The sequence below is a fragment of the Neopelma chrysocephalum genome, unplaced genomic scaffold (genome assembly GCF_003984885.1).
Source record: "Neopelma chrysocephalum unplaced genomic scaffold, ASM398488v2 Primary Assembly neopelma1_85, whole genome shotgun sequence".
NCBI lineage: Eukaryota > Metazoa > Chordata > Aves > Passeriformes > Pipridae > Neopelma > Neopelma chrysocephalum.
Genome location: NW_020897747.1, coordinates 797806 through 812249, shown reverse-complemented (window position 1 = coordinate 812249; position 14444 = coordinate 797806). Strand labels below are relative to the sequence as shown.

The following is a 14444-nucleotide window of genomic DNA, read 5'->3' as shown; positions in this document are numbered from 1 at the left end:
GATTACGCCTGTTTTAAACCCATCCCAGCTGGATGCAGAGGTGTCACAGCCCCCCCTCCGGCCCCCCCCGAACCCCCGAAACCTGGGGGGGGGACCCGGGACCCGCCGCGCCCCCAGCCCTGCGCCGGAGGGCCCTCTGTCGGTCAGCGCGGGAACAGCACCGTCCATCCCTGACTGTCCCTGTTCATTCCCGACTGTCCCTGTTCATTTCTGACTGTCCCTGTCCATCCCCGACTGTCCCTGTCCCTGTCCATCCCTGCCCATCCCTGCTCATCCCTGTCCAACCCTTCACTGAGCCTGTACCTACCCCTATCCCTGTCTATCCCTGTCTATCCCTGCCTGTCCCTGTCCTTGCCCTGTCCATCCCTGCCTGTTACTGTCCGTTCCTGTCTGTCCATCCCTGCCTGTCCCTGCCCTCCAGCCCTGCCCTGTCCACCCTCACCCACCCCAGCCCTACCTGTTCCTGCCCTGTCCATTCCTGCCTGCCCCTCTCTGTCCCTCCCTTTTCCATCCCTGCCTGTTCCTGCTTTGCCCTGCTGCCTCCAGCCCCCAAATCTCTGACCCAGAACATGATTTTACTCCCAAAGTTGGGTGTTTCCCTGCGAAAAGGTGTTACCTGCCCCAAACCCAGCGCTCACTGCCCCCATCCCCAAAAAAACAAAGTCACATCCCCGAAAAAGCACCAATACCTGAACAAAAACATCAAGGGATGAAAATGTGGGAAAGGTTAAAGTTGACATTTGCTGCCGCCTGCTTTTGGTGGCAGCATGTATTAGAGATATAAAAAAATAATAAAATACACCCAAACTGTACATATTATAAGGCCATATTTTTATCTCGGGGTTCTGGTGACACGTACAAACCACTTGAGCTTTGCTTCCGTGGTTTATATCGCCACGAGAAACCCTTGATAAAAATACAGCTTTATATTGTACAGTGGGGTATAGTTTATTTTCCCCATATATCACACCCTGTGTTTTATTTATAAACAGACCCAAAGACACTTGCACATGCAAAGCAGTTTTTTTATTGAAGTAATTCCAAGGTATCAATAATCCTGGATTAACTAACACATCACGACACAATAATTTTTTGGGGGTAGCAATGGCCCTTCTAAAGAGACATCCATGAAAATATGATAAAACACATAAAAAAATCAGTATTTCCGTGTTACAATTTACGATTCCCATACTGGAAATTTCAGCTTCTGGTGGCTTCTACTCACAGAGAACCTTGCTAAAACCACCTCAAAATTTAGCTTTAATGTCTCTTGAATCCTTCCTATGGAGAGGCAGGAAATAAAGCTTTGCATAACAGAGAAATGCGGAAGTATAAAGAAAAACATCAAACTCTAAAGGAATGTGCTGCTGCTAATGATGCAACTATGATGAGCTTTTTAATATTTTGCCTTATTGGACTAATCGAGCTGCTTATCCAAAATATACGATTTTTCAGTAGCATCTCTTCTGCTGCTTTACGCAAAAAAAAAAAATAAATTATTCCCATCTCCCAGTTTGAAAGGAAAAGCCAGGAACAAGGAATTCAATAGCTGCCTGCTTTTGAATAGACCTCACTGTGCTCTGTTAACTCCTGTTTAGGTAAAACACCATTTTATGCCCCAAAGTGGGGAGGGGGAGCTGGGCAGGAGCTGGCAGGGCCCTCCACAAGCCAGACGCTTCCTTAGGGGGAAGCCTGAACCTCACATTTGCCACGTCCCTCCCACTCCCTTATCCCTGCTTTAATGGACATTAAAAATAGAACAAAACAGGACTGGAGATGGGAACAAAATCCATGCACAACAGGCCTGGATCGCTGTAGTCATTCTGCTGTAAAATGTAAAAACAAGAAAGGGCAGCCGAGCTGCCTCCCCCAGGACGCAGCCTGCTTTTTTAATATAGTGGTGCCACCACACATTTCACTTTGGATGTTGCATTATATTTATATGTCACTCAAATATTTACCATTTTTCTGAATTCTGCTGGGTGCTCTGAGAGCTTGTTATAAGCCAAGGATCCGTGGTTGTGTGTCTTGGCTGGTTAGCAGCTGGAGCCGCATCAATATGCCAACTTCTCCTTCTGGAGCTTCTCGTGTGACAAAAGCCACTCCTTCACGAGGCGTCCCCCTCCATAGTTGCCGATCTTCCCGCCACTGCAGATCACCCTGTGGCACGGGATTATGAGGGCGATCTGCAAAACACACAGAAATCAGGGGAGGAGTAAAGGGGGAGGTACCCACGGCATGGGGACAAGGCACTCAGTGCCCTGGTGGGGATCGGCCACAGGTTGGACTCGATGACCTTGGAGGTCTTTTCCAAATGGAATGATCCTGTGGTTCCACCAGTCTATAAATCCAGCACTGAGTCAGGAGCCGTGTAGCACTGAGTGACAAACTGGTGGGGTCCTGGCCATGCCCAAGGGGGACAGAGCAGCCACAACCTTGGGGGCCGTGCTCCCAGGGGAGCACAAACAGAGCCGATCACTGCCTCCGGAGACCTCCCCAGTTCTTAGGCAAAAATAAGCATGGATAGGAATGTTAATCCATAAAAATGATGTAAAGTCTTTAAAAGGGTAAATCTGAGATATTAAATCCCATATACAAAACATTCCCTGCAGCATTAGGTTCTCTTGCCCCGTGCCAGCCCCCTCCACAGCCAAGCCCTCAGGGCTCGGGGGGGGGATGAAGCCTCACATCCCCAAGACGTACACAGGGAGAACAAGCAGGTATAGGACAAACTGTTCATCACCATCACCATGGCCTTAAGCTGAAGGAGGGTCGATTTAGATTGGATATTGGGAAGAAATTCTACCCTATGAGGTGGTGAGGCCCTGGCACAGGTTACCCAGAGAAGCTGTGGCTGCCTCATCGCTGGAAGTGTCCAAGGCCAGGTAGGATGGGGCTTGGAGCAACCTGGGATAGCGGAAGGTGTCCCTGCCCAGGGGGTGGAACTGGATGAGCTTCACGGTCTCTTCCAAGCCAAACCAGTCTGAAATTCTACAATCATCCCAGGATTAGGAGAGGACATATTTCTGGGAAAAAACAGACCACTGAGAAGTGGCCCCTGTGCTCCACTTCCCCGGCAGATCCTCCTTTCGCTGAAGCACCTCCACGTGCACCACGGAGAAATTCTCTGCGAGACCAAGGCACTATTTATTATTTAACAGCAAGTCAATCCAAAATGGGTTGTGAATTTTTAAAACCTCCAACAGGAGAGGTTTCATTCCGACCTAACCAATTTCAAGAACTTTTTTTCCCCTCCTGTCTTCTACTCCGTATCATTTATAGCCAAATGTCACAGATTCTGCAAAATCAATGCCAGAAGTTACATAATGGACTGATAATGCAGAGAAGTACATAAACATGCTTTTTTTTTTATTTTTTATTACAGGTGATTATCATAGCTGAAGTACACACCATAAAAAATGCAATACATCATCTCTAATCATGCCGGGTGTGTTTTGGTAACTGCATAGTAATGGGATTGCAACGATGTGGCTGTGACAACAATAACTCACTCAAAAGGGCAGTTTTCAAAAATTTGGATATTTTACGTCATAAAAGTGTAATTTATTTCACACAAATTACACACTTTACACTGACTTATTTTAATCCCATTTAATCATTTTTTCAGCACAGTTCAAGCTGGGACACACAAACTCCGGCAGCTGAAAAACTATAGATACCATAAATTGGGGGTCTTTTTGGGGTGTTCTTTCAGTTTTGCTAAGTAATTTCAATGCCTGAAATTTAAAATCTCAGTCTCAGCTCACATTAAATGGGAATACACACAGGTGCTTATTGTTAATCAAGGTTTAAATAAAGAAATGCTTCTAATATCTGCTTTATTTGGAGGTGCAATGCCACAAGTGAATTATGCATCCATGATAACTCCAGCAAGTACCAATAAAAACTTTACTCCATGCCATGGCATACCACCCTTGGTTTATGGCTTCTTTAAAGAAATTGGGATTTATTGTGCAAGGTTTTTTTCTAGTTTGGGATTTCTCTGTCTTTACACTCCCCTCACTTACTTCAGCCAGCTTGGCTTGAGTGACAAAGCCATAATAACACACTGTAAAACATCTCCAAGGTTAATTTGCAATTCTTTAAAAATACACACACTAAAGCAGCAGATTTTGATGGTAAGGCTATAAATCTTGGTGGAGAAGAAAAGGGACTTTATTTTCAGGCAGTGTGAGCCATGTGGGGTATTGGATGATTCCTGGGTGGGTGCAGGACCCAGTCACTACACAGGGATATGGGGCTGAGCCACTCACCACCAAGCAAGGAGAGGAGGTATGAAATAAATGCAGCTTTTTCCATGCCCAACATAAGGAATTCCACACTAGATTGTCCCAACACACACAAACACCCATCTGTCACCCTCCAGAGCTTTGGATGTAAAAGTGGTACAAAGGCTGTAATTTAAAAATATTGAATATTGCTTCAGTTTGGCTTAATTGTGGTGACAATGTTCAGACCACTAAAATAATTAAACCTGCCAAAATTTATTAGGGCCCTAAGGACATTTCAGAGGGAGAACTACCCTAGTCTGGAGCTTTAATGCCTCAGCTACATTTAATGTAATTTTTATCAATAACCAAGCAGCTCATAATATTAGAGCTCTGCTAAAATCTCCATGCTGTGAAATCTAATTCATCTAATCCACGAATCCATCACGCACACAGACCCTCCCTCGAACGCTATAAAACTTCCAAACCCATAGATTTGTCTCCAACAAAAACTAACATGAAGGAGCCCTCGGATCGATGCCGGAGTCCCTCTGATTCGGGCACCAGCTGAATATTTTCTCCAACTTTGCTTTTGTTCTTCTGGGTAGAGGCCCACAAGGGAAAGAGCTTGTTTTCACTCGCAGCCTCATCAATACCTAAATCCTGGTGAACAAGTGACACTGAGAAGCTGTAATCAATAGCTCCCTGTGCGTTTTTTCTTCTGGTCAAATGGTTCAGCACTACTGACAGCCCTGACACTTGGAACATGATGCTAAATCTTTATCAACAGCCATCTGGGTGAGTGGCAGAACAAGGCTGGGGCGGTCATTAACGCTCGTGGCAATCTGTGAATAAACTAACTCCTGGATAATGCGTTTGTTTAGGAAAAAGGCAGGGAAAAAACTCTCCCTGCACATGGGATCGATTGGCTCTGAACTGCATTTAGCAAATTCTGCGTGAGGACGGAGCAGAGCGGGGCTCTGGTTGTTATGAGTGTTCAGTTTGAGGCAAGGGAACCATCACATCACATGGCTGATGGGATGGAGACCTCCTGAAACTTCCCAGCTTGTCAAACCTGGGTCAGCCACGCCACAATGGAAACAGATGGGATATCACAGGATCACAGAATATGCTGGGTTGGAAGGGAGCCACAAGGATCACGGAATCCAACTTTTAGCCCTGCACAGGACCACCCCCAAGAGTCACACCACGTTGTCACACCATAGCAAGAAACACACTCAGTAAAAAAGAATCCCGTGGTTTCCTCAAGTCATAGAATCCCAGACTGGTTTGTGTTGGAAGGGACCTTAAAGACCATCTAGTTCCAACCCCCTGCTTTTTCTCCTGCTCTTTCCCAAAAGAAAATCCTGTGACGTGACCTAACATGGGTCCCAGGTTATCACCAGCCACCAAAGGAACCAAAGATACTAGGAATGAAACATATCAGGAATGAAAGATATTAGGAAAAGGTTCTTCCCCCAGAGGGTGGTTGGGCACTGAACAGGCTCCCCAGGGCAGTGGGCACGGCCCCAAGGCTGTCAGAGCTCAAGGAGTGTTTGGACAATGCTCTCAGGGACAGGGTGGGATTGTTGGGGTGTCCTGGGCAGGAACAGGGGTTGGACTGGATGGTCCTTGTGGGTTCCTCCAACTCAGGTTATTCTGTGATTCTGTGAATGACCACACAACTAGTTCTATGTGTCTGCAACATGTCAGACCCAAACTTCATAATATTATCATAGATGCTCCTATCAATCTCTGGTGTTCAAAATATTTTGGGTGGATAACATCCTTGATATAGGACAGATTGATATTATATCCTTGATTTAGGATAGATCCATAGCAGCATCAGGTTGTGCCCTTAGCTGGGGTTGAGCCTAAGCAACAACACAATTAAGAGAGGATACAAACCCAACGTAGGCAGCTCTGCCTGCTGTTAACTGACCACTGAAGACGTCTTATTTAAGGCACAGAACAGTCACTTAGGATGGCCTTGGACTAATCTGCCCAGCATTCCCCATTTCCCATGAGCCTCTGTGATTTCTTTTTGATCCTCCTCTACCAGTCTAATGAGATATTTAATTGAACTTTATGGGTTCCCTTTGAGGACCACAGACCTTGCAATCAATGTGAACTGCAGTAAACTCTGTGAAGTTTCTCTTGCAAAAGGTGAGCCCTACCCACCACGTCCCTGGGATAAATCGAGGCAAAGACTTCACCACCCTCAGCTGCTGCTGGCACCTGTTCCACCTTCTCATGAAGCTGAAGGTCATCACATGAACTATGTGAACCAACCCAATTACAACAGGAAACCATGTGGGATGCACACTACCAAAAATAAAGACCAACTCTTGGATTTGTAGAAGAGAGAAAGGTATTTGGTGGAGAAAGTGAGATTTGCGATTTTATCAATATGTCTGAGGGACAACATGATGCCAGCTCGGGGTTACTTTTGCTGTTACTACCATCCTCCTCAAATTGGGTTTATCACAGAATCGATCTACCACTAGCACTAGACTGCTCCAAGCTCCATCCAATCTTGCCTTGGACACTTCCAGGGATGGGTCTGGGGTTTGGGCTGCAGATTTAGACCTCGGGTTCTTGTAAAGAAGCAGGGGCTGCTCTCACACCTTTGACCTCCCATGTTGGTTTTTTATATGCATCCTCTCAGCATTTATGAAGTGGAGTTGCAAATTGGGTTAGAAAATCTGTTTTCACACGAGTTGATGGCTTTATATACAGAAATAACGAAGGTGAGGGGGTTCTGCAGTGCCACATATTATCTTTATATGTCACCTCCTTCATAAAATCAACCTGTGTATTACACAGTCAACCTGCACATTATGGCTCAGAGGTGAAGGACCATGGAAAGATTTCCTTGGGAAATATGAGGAACAATGAATAGATGCTCACACTGCAGTGCAAAAGGACCACATGTGTGCTTGCACGTGGAATATGGATGGAATTTCAGATTAACTCCAGGAGATGTGTAGTGATAAAAATGTGTTTTGTGATGGGCAGAGCTCTCATTACAGCACTGATTTATTATTATTTTTTAATCACCAGCCTCCTATGATGAAATATTGGGGTGTCATTATATTAACACAGCTCTTTTCCCCTAAAGCTATACATTATTATCTATACCACGTTTAAAAATCTTCTGCTGGGGACAGAAATCACTGCAGCCATAGTATGGGCTGGGAAATGGCAATAATAACCAGGACCCCATTTAAAAAAATTGCAGTAGCTTTGCTGTATATTTTCAGAACTATTTTCATCCTTCCTCACAGGGGAAAAAGCAGGAATTTTCACACCACAACCTGCTGTTACTGCTACTTTGGATGCTGCTGCTCCACTGCAGCCTGAGGGCAAAGCTGGGTACATTTCTAGGCGACAGCAATTACATCTCCTTTTGCACAACACTGGATTGTTATTCTTTGAGAACTGTTTCCTGTAGGTTTGCATTGGATTGCCTTATCTTAATGTACACCAGATTATATTGGAAAGCATTCCATCATATTAAAATAGTTTGTATTGTCAAGTACAATACTGTGTATTGACGAAATGCAGCTTTATGTTGCTTATATGAACTGGTTCATAGGGAAATCTGATGGATGCCTAAAATACCAGAGTGGGCTTCTTTATGGAGCTTGGGAGCTTAAAGCCACAAAGTGTTGCTTGAGTTTCCACGGCCATTTGTTACCTGTGTGGATCTGTAGGATACCCACGGACCTGGCCCATGGACAAACACCTGCAGTGTGTTTATCAGACGAGATATTGAGCTCTGAGTCCAACAAAACACTTCATTAAACTGAACATCCCACCCGGGCTGCAGTGCTGGTGCCAAGTGACACAAGCTGCCACAAATAACTGTACCCCAAATATTAGGTAAAAGTGAATGATTTTATTAATGATTGCTGCACAATTTATGCAAAATAGCAAATCTTAATACATCAGTACCTTGAGATGCTTCCTGGGATTAAAGGACTAAATGATAAGCATGATAAATAACTCATTAATCCACTTCCAGTGGAAGGTGTCCCTGCCCATGGTAGGGTTTGGAATGAGATGGGCTTTAAGGTCTGGTCCAATCCAGACTGTTCTGGGATTCTGTGATTCTATGAACTGCTGTGGGTTCAGATAATTGAACTGTTCCTTGTGAACTGCAGGTACATCCATCTGAGCCCTCAGACCCTCCAGTCCAGGATGGGGCTGGTCTGAACCCAAACACACCCAAAGACACTGACACAACTCATCAACTTCAGTGACACCAACCAGTGTGACTGAGGTGCACAAATACACCTGAAAAGCTAAGTCCGGAAAAATAAAAGGGAAAGACAATTACTGGGAAGCAGACAGAGACCAAGGGTTTTAATAAAATGCTTTTCCAAAATCCACAGGCCTGACCTAGAGTGCTACTTCCTCCAGCTGGTTCAAATTCAGGAAATCACCTATGGAATCCCAAAATGATTTGGGTTGGAAGGAACCTTAAAGATCACCTCATTCCACCCCTTGACATGGGCAGGGACACTTTCCACTAGACCCATCCAACCTGGCCTTGTTTTCAGAACCATGTTCATGCCAGAGCAGACAGACTGCTGTTAACACAACCAAAACTGCTCATAACCTGCCACATGAGGTCCACGTGGGGGATAAAAGACTTCCCTGACCTAAAAATATATAGAAAGTTTGAGAACAACAACCTGTGTAGAGGTTGGTGAATGAAAGAAGTGTTTTTCTTCCCAACCTAACACCATATACGGTGGGGAATAAATCACACTAAACTGGGTTGTGCATTATCGCTGATTAAAAACACTTACTGACCTTATTACTCATCGTAGACCAGTTTTCATAGCAGATAAATTTAATCTAATGACATTTAGCGCTCTAAATCCACCATATTCCAACAACTTTAGCTGGAAGTTGATGTGAACTCACCGGGTTTCTCCTCATGGCTGTCCCCACTGCTCTGGCTGCTCGGCTGTTCCCGGCCAGATCTGCCAACTGCTTGTAGGAAACGGCCTCTCCAAACTTCACATCATTCAACAGGGTCCACAGCACTTGTCTGGTGAAGGAATCTGCAAAGAACAAGGGAGCAGGAGCTGTTTGATTGCACGGCTGGAAAAATTAGGGTGAAACAGCCGAAAACCCCAACGAAATGTGAGTCTCAATAGCAGTTTTCTAATTTAAATTTAAACAGCCCCGATGCTCTGTCCTGTTATTGTGTCCTATATGACTACATTTAAATACATGATTATTAGAGAGAGTGCTCAGAGTAACCGATCACTATAAAAAAAGGATTTAAGGCTTTGATTTTCCTATATTTTTAATTTGCTTCAAGTACAATTATCCTGTTAACTCATACAATGTGGTTTTTTCCATTAAATTGGCAGAGTATAAATTAGCATAGAGTCAAATTAAAAGAGAAGAAATAGCTGGCTGTACCTATTCGACAAAAGCCTCGCATCTCCAGCTAATTTCCAACTTCAGCTGGGACTGGAGTCGCCCAGGAAGACGCCCTAGAGCCAGTGGACTCTGTATTATCCTGGCTGACTGCATTTTATAGTCCAGACCCCCAAGCTACAGCTCAGCACTGCAGACATTGCCAAATGTAAGGACTAGCTGTGACCTTGAATCTACAGCACATCCTTAATGATACAGGGGAAAAAAATATATAATGTATCTGCCATTATTTTAATTTTAATTCACCAGCAAATTGCTTCTAAGTGTTCCAATTGCTGGAATAATGAATAAGCAAATGCATTAGGAGCTGCTTTCTTCGGCATCTCAGGGTTTTACCCAAGCCAGGATTATTTTATAGAAGGGAAAGGGATAGCCATGTTTGGATTTTAGTTGGGTTGAACACCTCTTGTTCTTGGACAAGCTTTGGAGCTCTAACTAGTGAGTAACTTACTGAAAGGAGTGAGCTGGTCACTAGAAAAGAAAGAAAAAAGAGGAAAAAAAAGGTGAGGAGACCTTTTCCCCCAGCTGAGAGTCTCAGCCTCCTGTTCTGGCAAAGGAACAAACTCATTAAAGACATTTTCTTTCTTTAGTTGTCAAAAAACACATTGATGACATTACATAGGAAGGTAGAGAAATGTGATTTTGTTCTTAAAGGAAACCCATACGGTGTTATGTGTGTGTTAAATAATAAAAATCACTTCTTAACTGAAGGGAATGATAATCACTTCATTGAAAAAATCTGTTTAGTCTTTATTATAACATTAAGCAAATTAAACATCAGCATAATCCAGGTGATATGAGAAAAGGGTCATCAAAGAAATTAACTTTGTTGTTCATTAATTTACATGGATTAGTAGAGGGCAAAGAGATAGCAAATCTGCTCTAGTTTTTTATGATATAATTTCAAACTGTACACCATTTGTGGCAGTAGGGTGACTTTGGGGTTAATCAGACTGATTTGTCCTTTTAATTGCTTTCTATTCAAAGAAAATTCATTAGATAATGTTCTCTTCAAAATTCATGAATCAATTTAACTGAAGAAACCACATTAACAGCTTTGGGTTCATTAGCACAAGCAGTTGTGTTACTGGCTGATTGCTACGAGGGTTTCCTTAGGCAAACAGATTTTGTTTACTGTGATTCCTTCAGAAAGGTTTCTTTCAAATCAAATTGGTCCTTCTTATTTTTTTTAACCTTTTCAAGTCAGTGAGATGAGCGTTAACCCTGCTCTGGGGTCTCGGGGAGTTACTGCCTGATGTCATCTTTCAAATGACACACCGAGTCCAGAAAATCCCCCTTTTGCCCTCATTTTTGGCAGGTTGGAATGTGATGGGCCTGAAACTTTCTGCAATCTGTTGGAATCAGGAGAAGTGGAGCAGAGTGCAGGAGGATGGGGCAGCTACAGAGCCCCCCAGCAGCAGCACCAACGTGCCAAGTGGTGCCCAAATTCTGGAGTACCTTCTAACACACTGACAGAGTGAGAGAGATTATCCTCCTCTGACATGCAGGGGCGCAGATTTTCCTCTTGCCAGAGCCACTGTACATTTTTCATGGGAGGATTTATCCCACCTCTGCTCCCCCATAAAACACTGGTGAAGTTTAGAGTTCAAAAGAATGAAATATTTAGCAATCATGCACATCATTTTGGAAATGTATCTGAAAACCCCATTTCATCCTGCGGGGAGCAAATGCATTAATTAGTTTAAGCAGCTTGAAGAGACAGTGCCAAATACTGTTATTAAACTGTCTGCGAGTGTGAGAGCCTGTGAGCACAACCTGCCCAAATGAGATGGCTGAACTTTCACCAGTTTTCAACGTGTGCCAACGTTTTATGTTGTTAAATATCGTTACAAAGTGCTGTAAAATCTGCACTTAAAAATTACCACACACAGATTCTCTCATTACATGAGAACACTTTGTACATCCACGAGCCCAGGATGTCCCCACTGTCCTGGAGACAGATGCCAGCAAATCTATGTCTGGATTGAACCACATCATAGGAATGTGAGTATTCAGAGGGTTTTCTCCTTCCTCTGCACATGGCTGTCCAAAAATATCCCCTCCAGGTGACCAGGTAAGCAGGCCTGACTTTACCAAGGAACACATGTTACGGCCAACAGAGAGCAACCAGAGTTGTTAGATGCTATTTCCCATCACAGTGATCAATAATTGGTCAGATTTTACATGAAAATGCACATTCCTCCAATTCCCACTGGCCTGAAGGATGGGGAAGAGAGAGACCTGGGACTGAGTTGGATTTCCAGGTCTCCTCAGCCCTGAAAACTCGTTCCCACCTCCGACTGTGTGTCCATGGCCTCTAACAGTAGTTGGGAGGATTTTACTGAAGCACAGAATGGTTTGGGTTGTAAATGGCCTTAAAGCCCATCCAGTTCCACCTATCCCAGGACACCTATCCCAGGTTGCTCCAAGCCCCATCCAACCTGGCCTTGGACACTCCCAGGGATGGGGCAGCCACAGCTTCTCTGGGCAACCTGTGCCAGGGCCTCACCACCCTCACAGGGAAGAGTGTTTACAGACCAGTTCTAAGCCCCAAAAGAAGGACTTATCATGAACCTGCTGATAATGCCCAGGTGCTCAGAGATCCCTCACACCTTAATTCTCCATATAAACAGCCCACTACACCTTAATTCTCCATACAAACATGTTAAATCCATGGGGACGACAGAGTAAAAATCAAGTTTACTTAAACACCAGCTCTACAGTAACTTTTAGCAGTTTAATTAAAGGTGGTAATTAGTCCAAAGAACTAAAATCATACAATTCTAACTAATAAACACAGAATTACAGACTGATCTGGGTTGGAAGGGACCTTAAAGACCTGCCACGGGCAGGGACACCTTCCACAAGATAATGTGCTTATATCCAATATCTAACAAGCATTTATGTTAAGTGTTAGTGAGGGGCTCAGCCCCAGGGATGAAGGACGGATGTGGGGAAGAGCAGTGGGACCAGTGTCAGTCCCTTCCTGCCCCTCTGCACCTCCTCACACAGTTCTTGGGGCAAGAAAGGTTCAAAAGACACACAGCCTGATTTTCCATCCTTTTAAATCCCTTTGATCAAGAAGAATTAAAGACAGACCAGTTTTTCCCTTCCCCTCAATGCTGATTGCTGGGAATGTTAGTTTTTGTTTGTTGTGTTGGTTTTTTGTTTGTTTTTTTTCCTGTTTTTATTTGTTTGTTTTCCCCCAAGAGTTTTGCAAAGGCAAAGACGGTTATAAACACTCCCCCCTTCTCGCCAGCTTTTTCACAGCCTGCCTGGGGTACTGCACAGACAACTTTTCTGTTTGTTTTTTCACTTACTGGTTTTCACTGTTATTACTATTAGTTAAAAAAAAAATAAACCAAGCAGAACAGTTCAAAAATACACCAGTCTGCTGACAAAACAGCAGTTCCCACTGCAGCAGCAGCTTCCACCTAATCTAGAAATCTCAGTTTGGCTCCTGGGCCTTGGAAGAACAGATTCATATTCAACTTTAAGAACTTTAACTGACAACAGGCAATGGTGTCAACAGTGAATACAAGCAAGAGAGCTGATTTTTAGCAATTTTGAGCCTTCTTTTTGTTATTAAGCAGGTCATTAAAGCCATATTAAACCTGTAAACTAACCTGGTACCGTACACTAGACTGAACTAACAAGTGGTATTAAAACATTTTGCTCTTGTTATGAGGCACATCCCATCTCTGGAAGTGTCCAAGGCCAGGCTGGATGGGGCTTGGAGCAACCTGGTCTAGTGGAAGGTGTCCCTGCCCATGGCAGGGGGTTGGACTGGATGGTCCTTAAGGTCCCTCCAACTCAAACCAGTCTGAAACACCAGTCAAACCATGAAACCAGTCAAACTCAGGTGTTACCTTGTGCTCTCCCCAAGGTCCTGGAGTTCCCTTTCCTGTTCCCCATAAATGTGGGCTAGGGGAGCACTTTTAAACACTGTTATGTATTGCCTACGCATGTATGTCTGCAATATATAACAAAACAGAAACACAACTATAATGTACACACATGCTGTATATCTATATCACTTAAGTGAAAAATGGATCAAAATGCTTTCTTTTAATATTTTTATATATACTAATATATTTTAATAACTTTCAAGCTGGCTCACACTGAGTGTAAGCTCTGTTAAAACCCAATTAACGGGAGCTGTTCCTGCTCCGCAGTTTAACACAGTTTTAAACGCGGTTCCCTTCAGACTGTTGAGAGGGTTGTGGGGCCAAATTCTATCCTTAGAAGCAAGGAACTCTCCCTGGACCTCATCCAGCAGTATTTCTGTAGGTTAAACCCTCTGGAAGTCGGTGGGTGTTTTACTTGAGTGGTAACTGATATTCTGACCCATTTTTTTGCACAGTTGCCTTAAAAGCAGTTTACTAAGCACTTGCAAGAGGAGATTTAATTTTAGTGCTGGTGGAAACAAGGAGTTGGATACTCAGAACCAGCCCTTGACATTCCCTGTCCACGGCACGTTGCAAACTTCCCCAGATTCCCACTTCCTAACCCAAACCCAAGCAAGGCTTTACACAAACCAATGACTCCTCAGCTTTATCAGCTTCACCTGAGCTAAATATTCACACCAGATCTGGAGAGCCACGACATCCCTGAGCAGGCTGAGGTTGGATTTTGGAGTCCATGGACCGGGAAGATGGAGGAAATTGCAAAGCACTTGACAGGTCCCTCCTGGGCTCCGGTACAGCCCCTGTCACGGCACGGCATTCCCTGCCAGGTGATTTGTGTGGCTGTGAG

General features: G+C 44.1%; 1 protein-coding gene across 1 annotated transcript in view; it reads right to left on the bottom strand.

Moving 5' to 3' along the window:
* Positions 1–1004: 1004 nt before the first annotated feature.
* MGMT (O-6-methylguanine-DNA methyltransferase) overlaps positions 1005–14444 on the bottom strand; it is a 140088-nt gene continuing 126648 nt past the window's right edge. Inside the window, exons 6-7 of the mRNA XM_027692126.1 lie at positions 9165–9304; positions 1005–2186 (exon numbers count right to left, since the gene is read on the bottom strand). Of these exons, the coding sequence (XP_027547927.1) occupies positions 2055–2186; positions 9165–9304 (272 nt within the window). The 3' untranslated portion in view covers positions 1005–2054. The remainder of the gene's footprint in view (positions 2187–9164; positions 9305–14444) is intronic.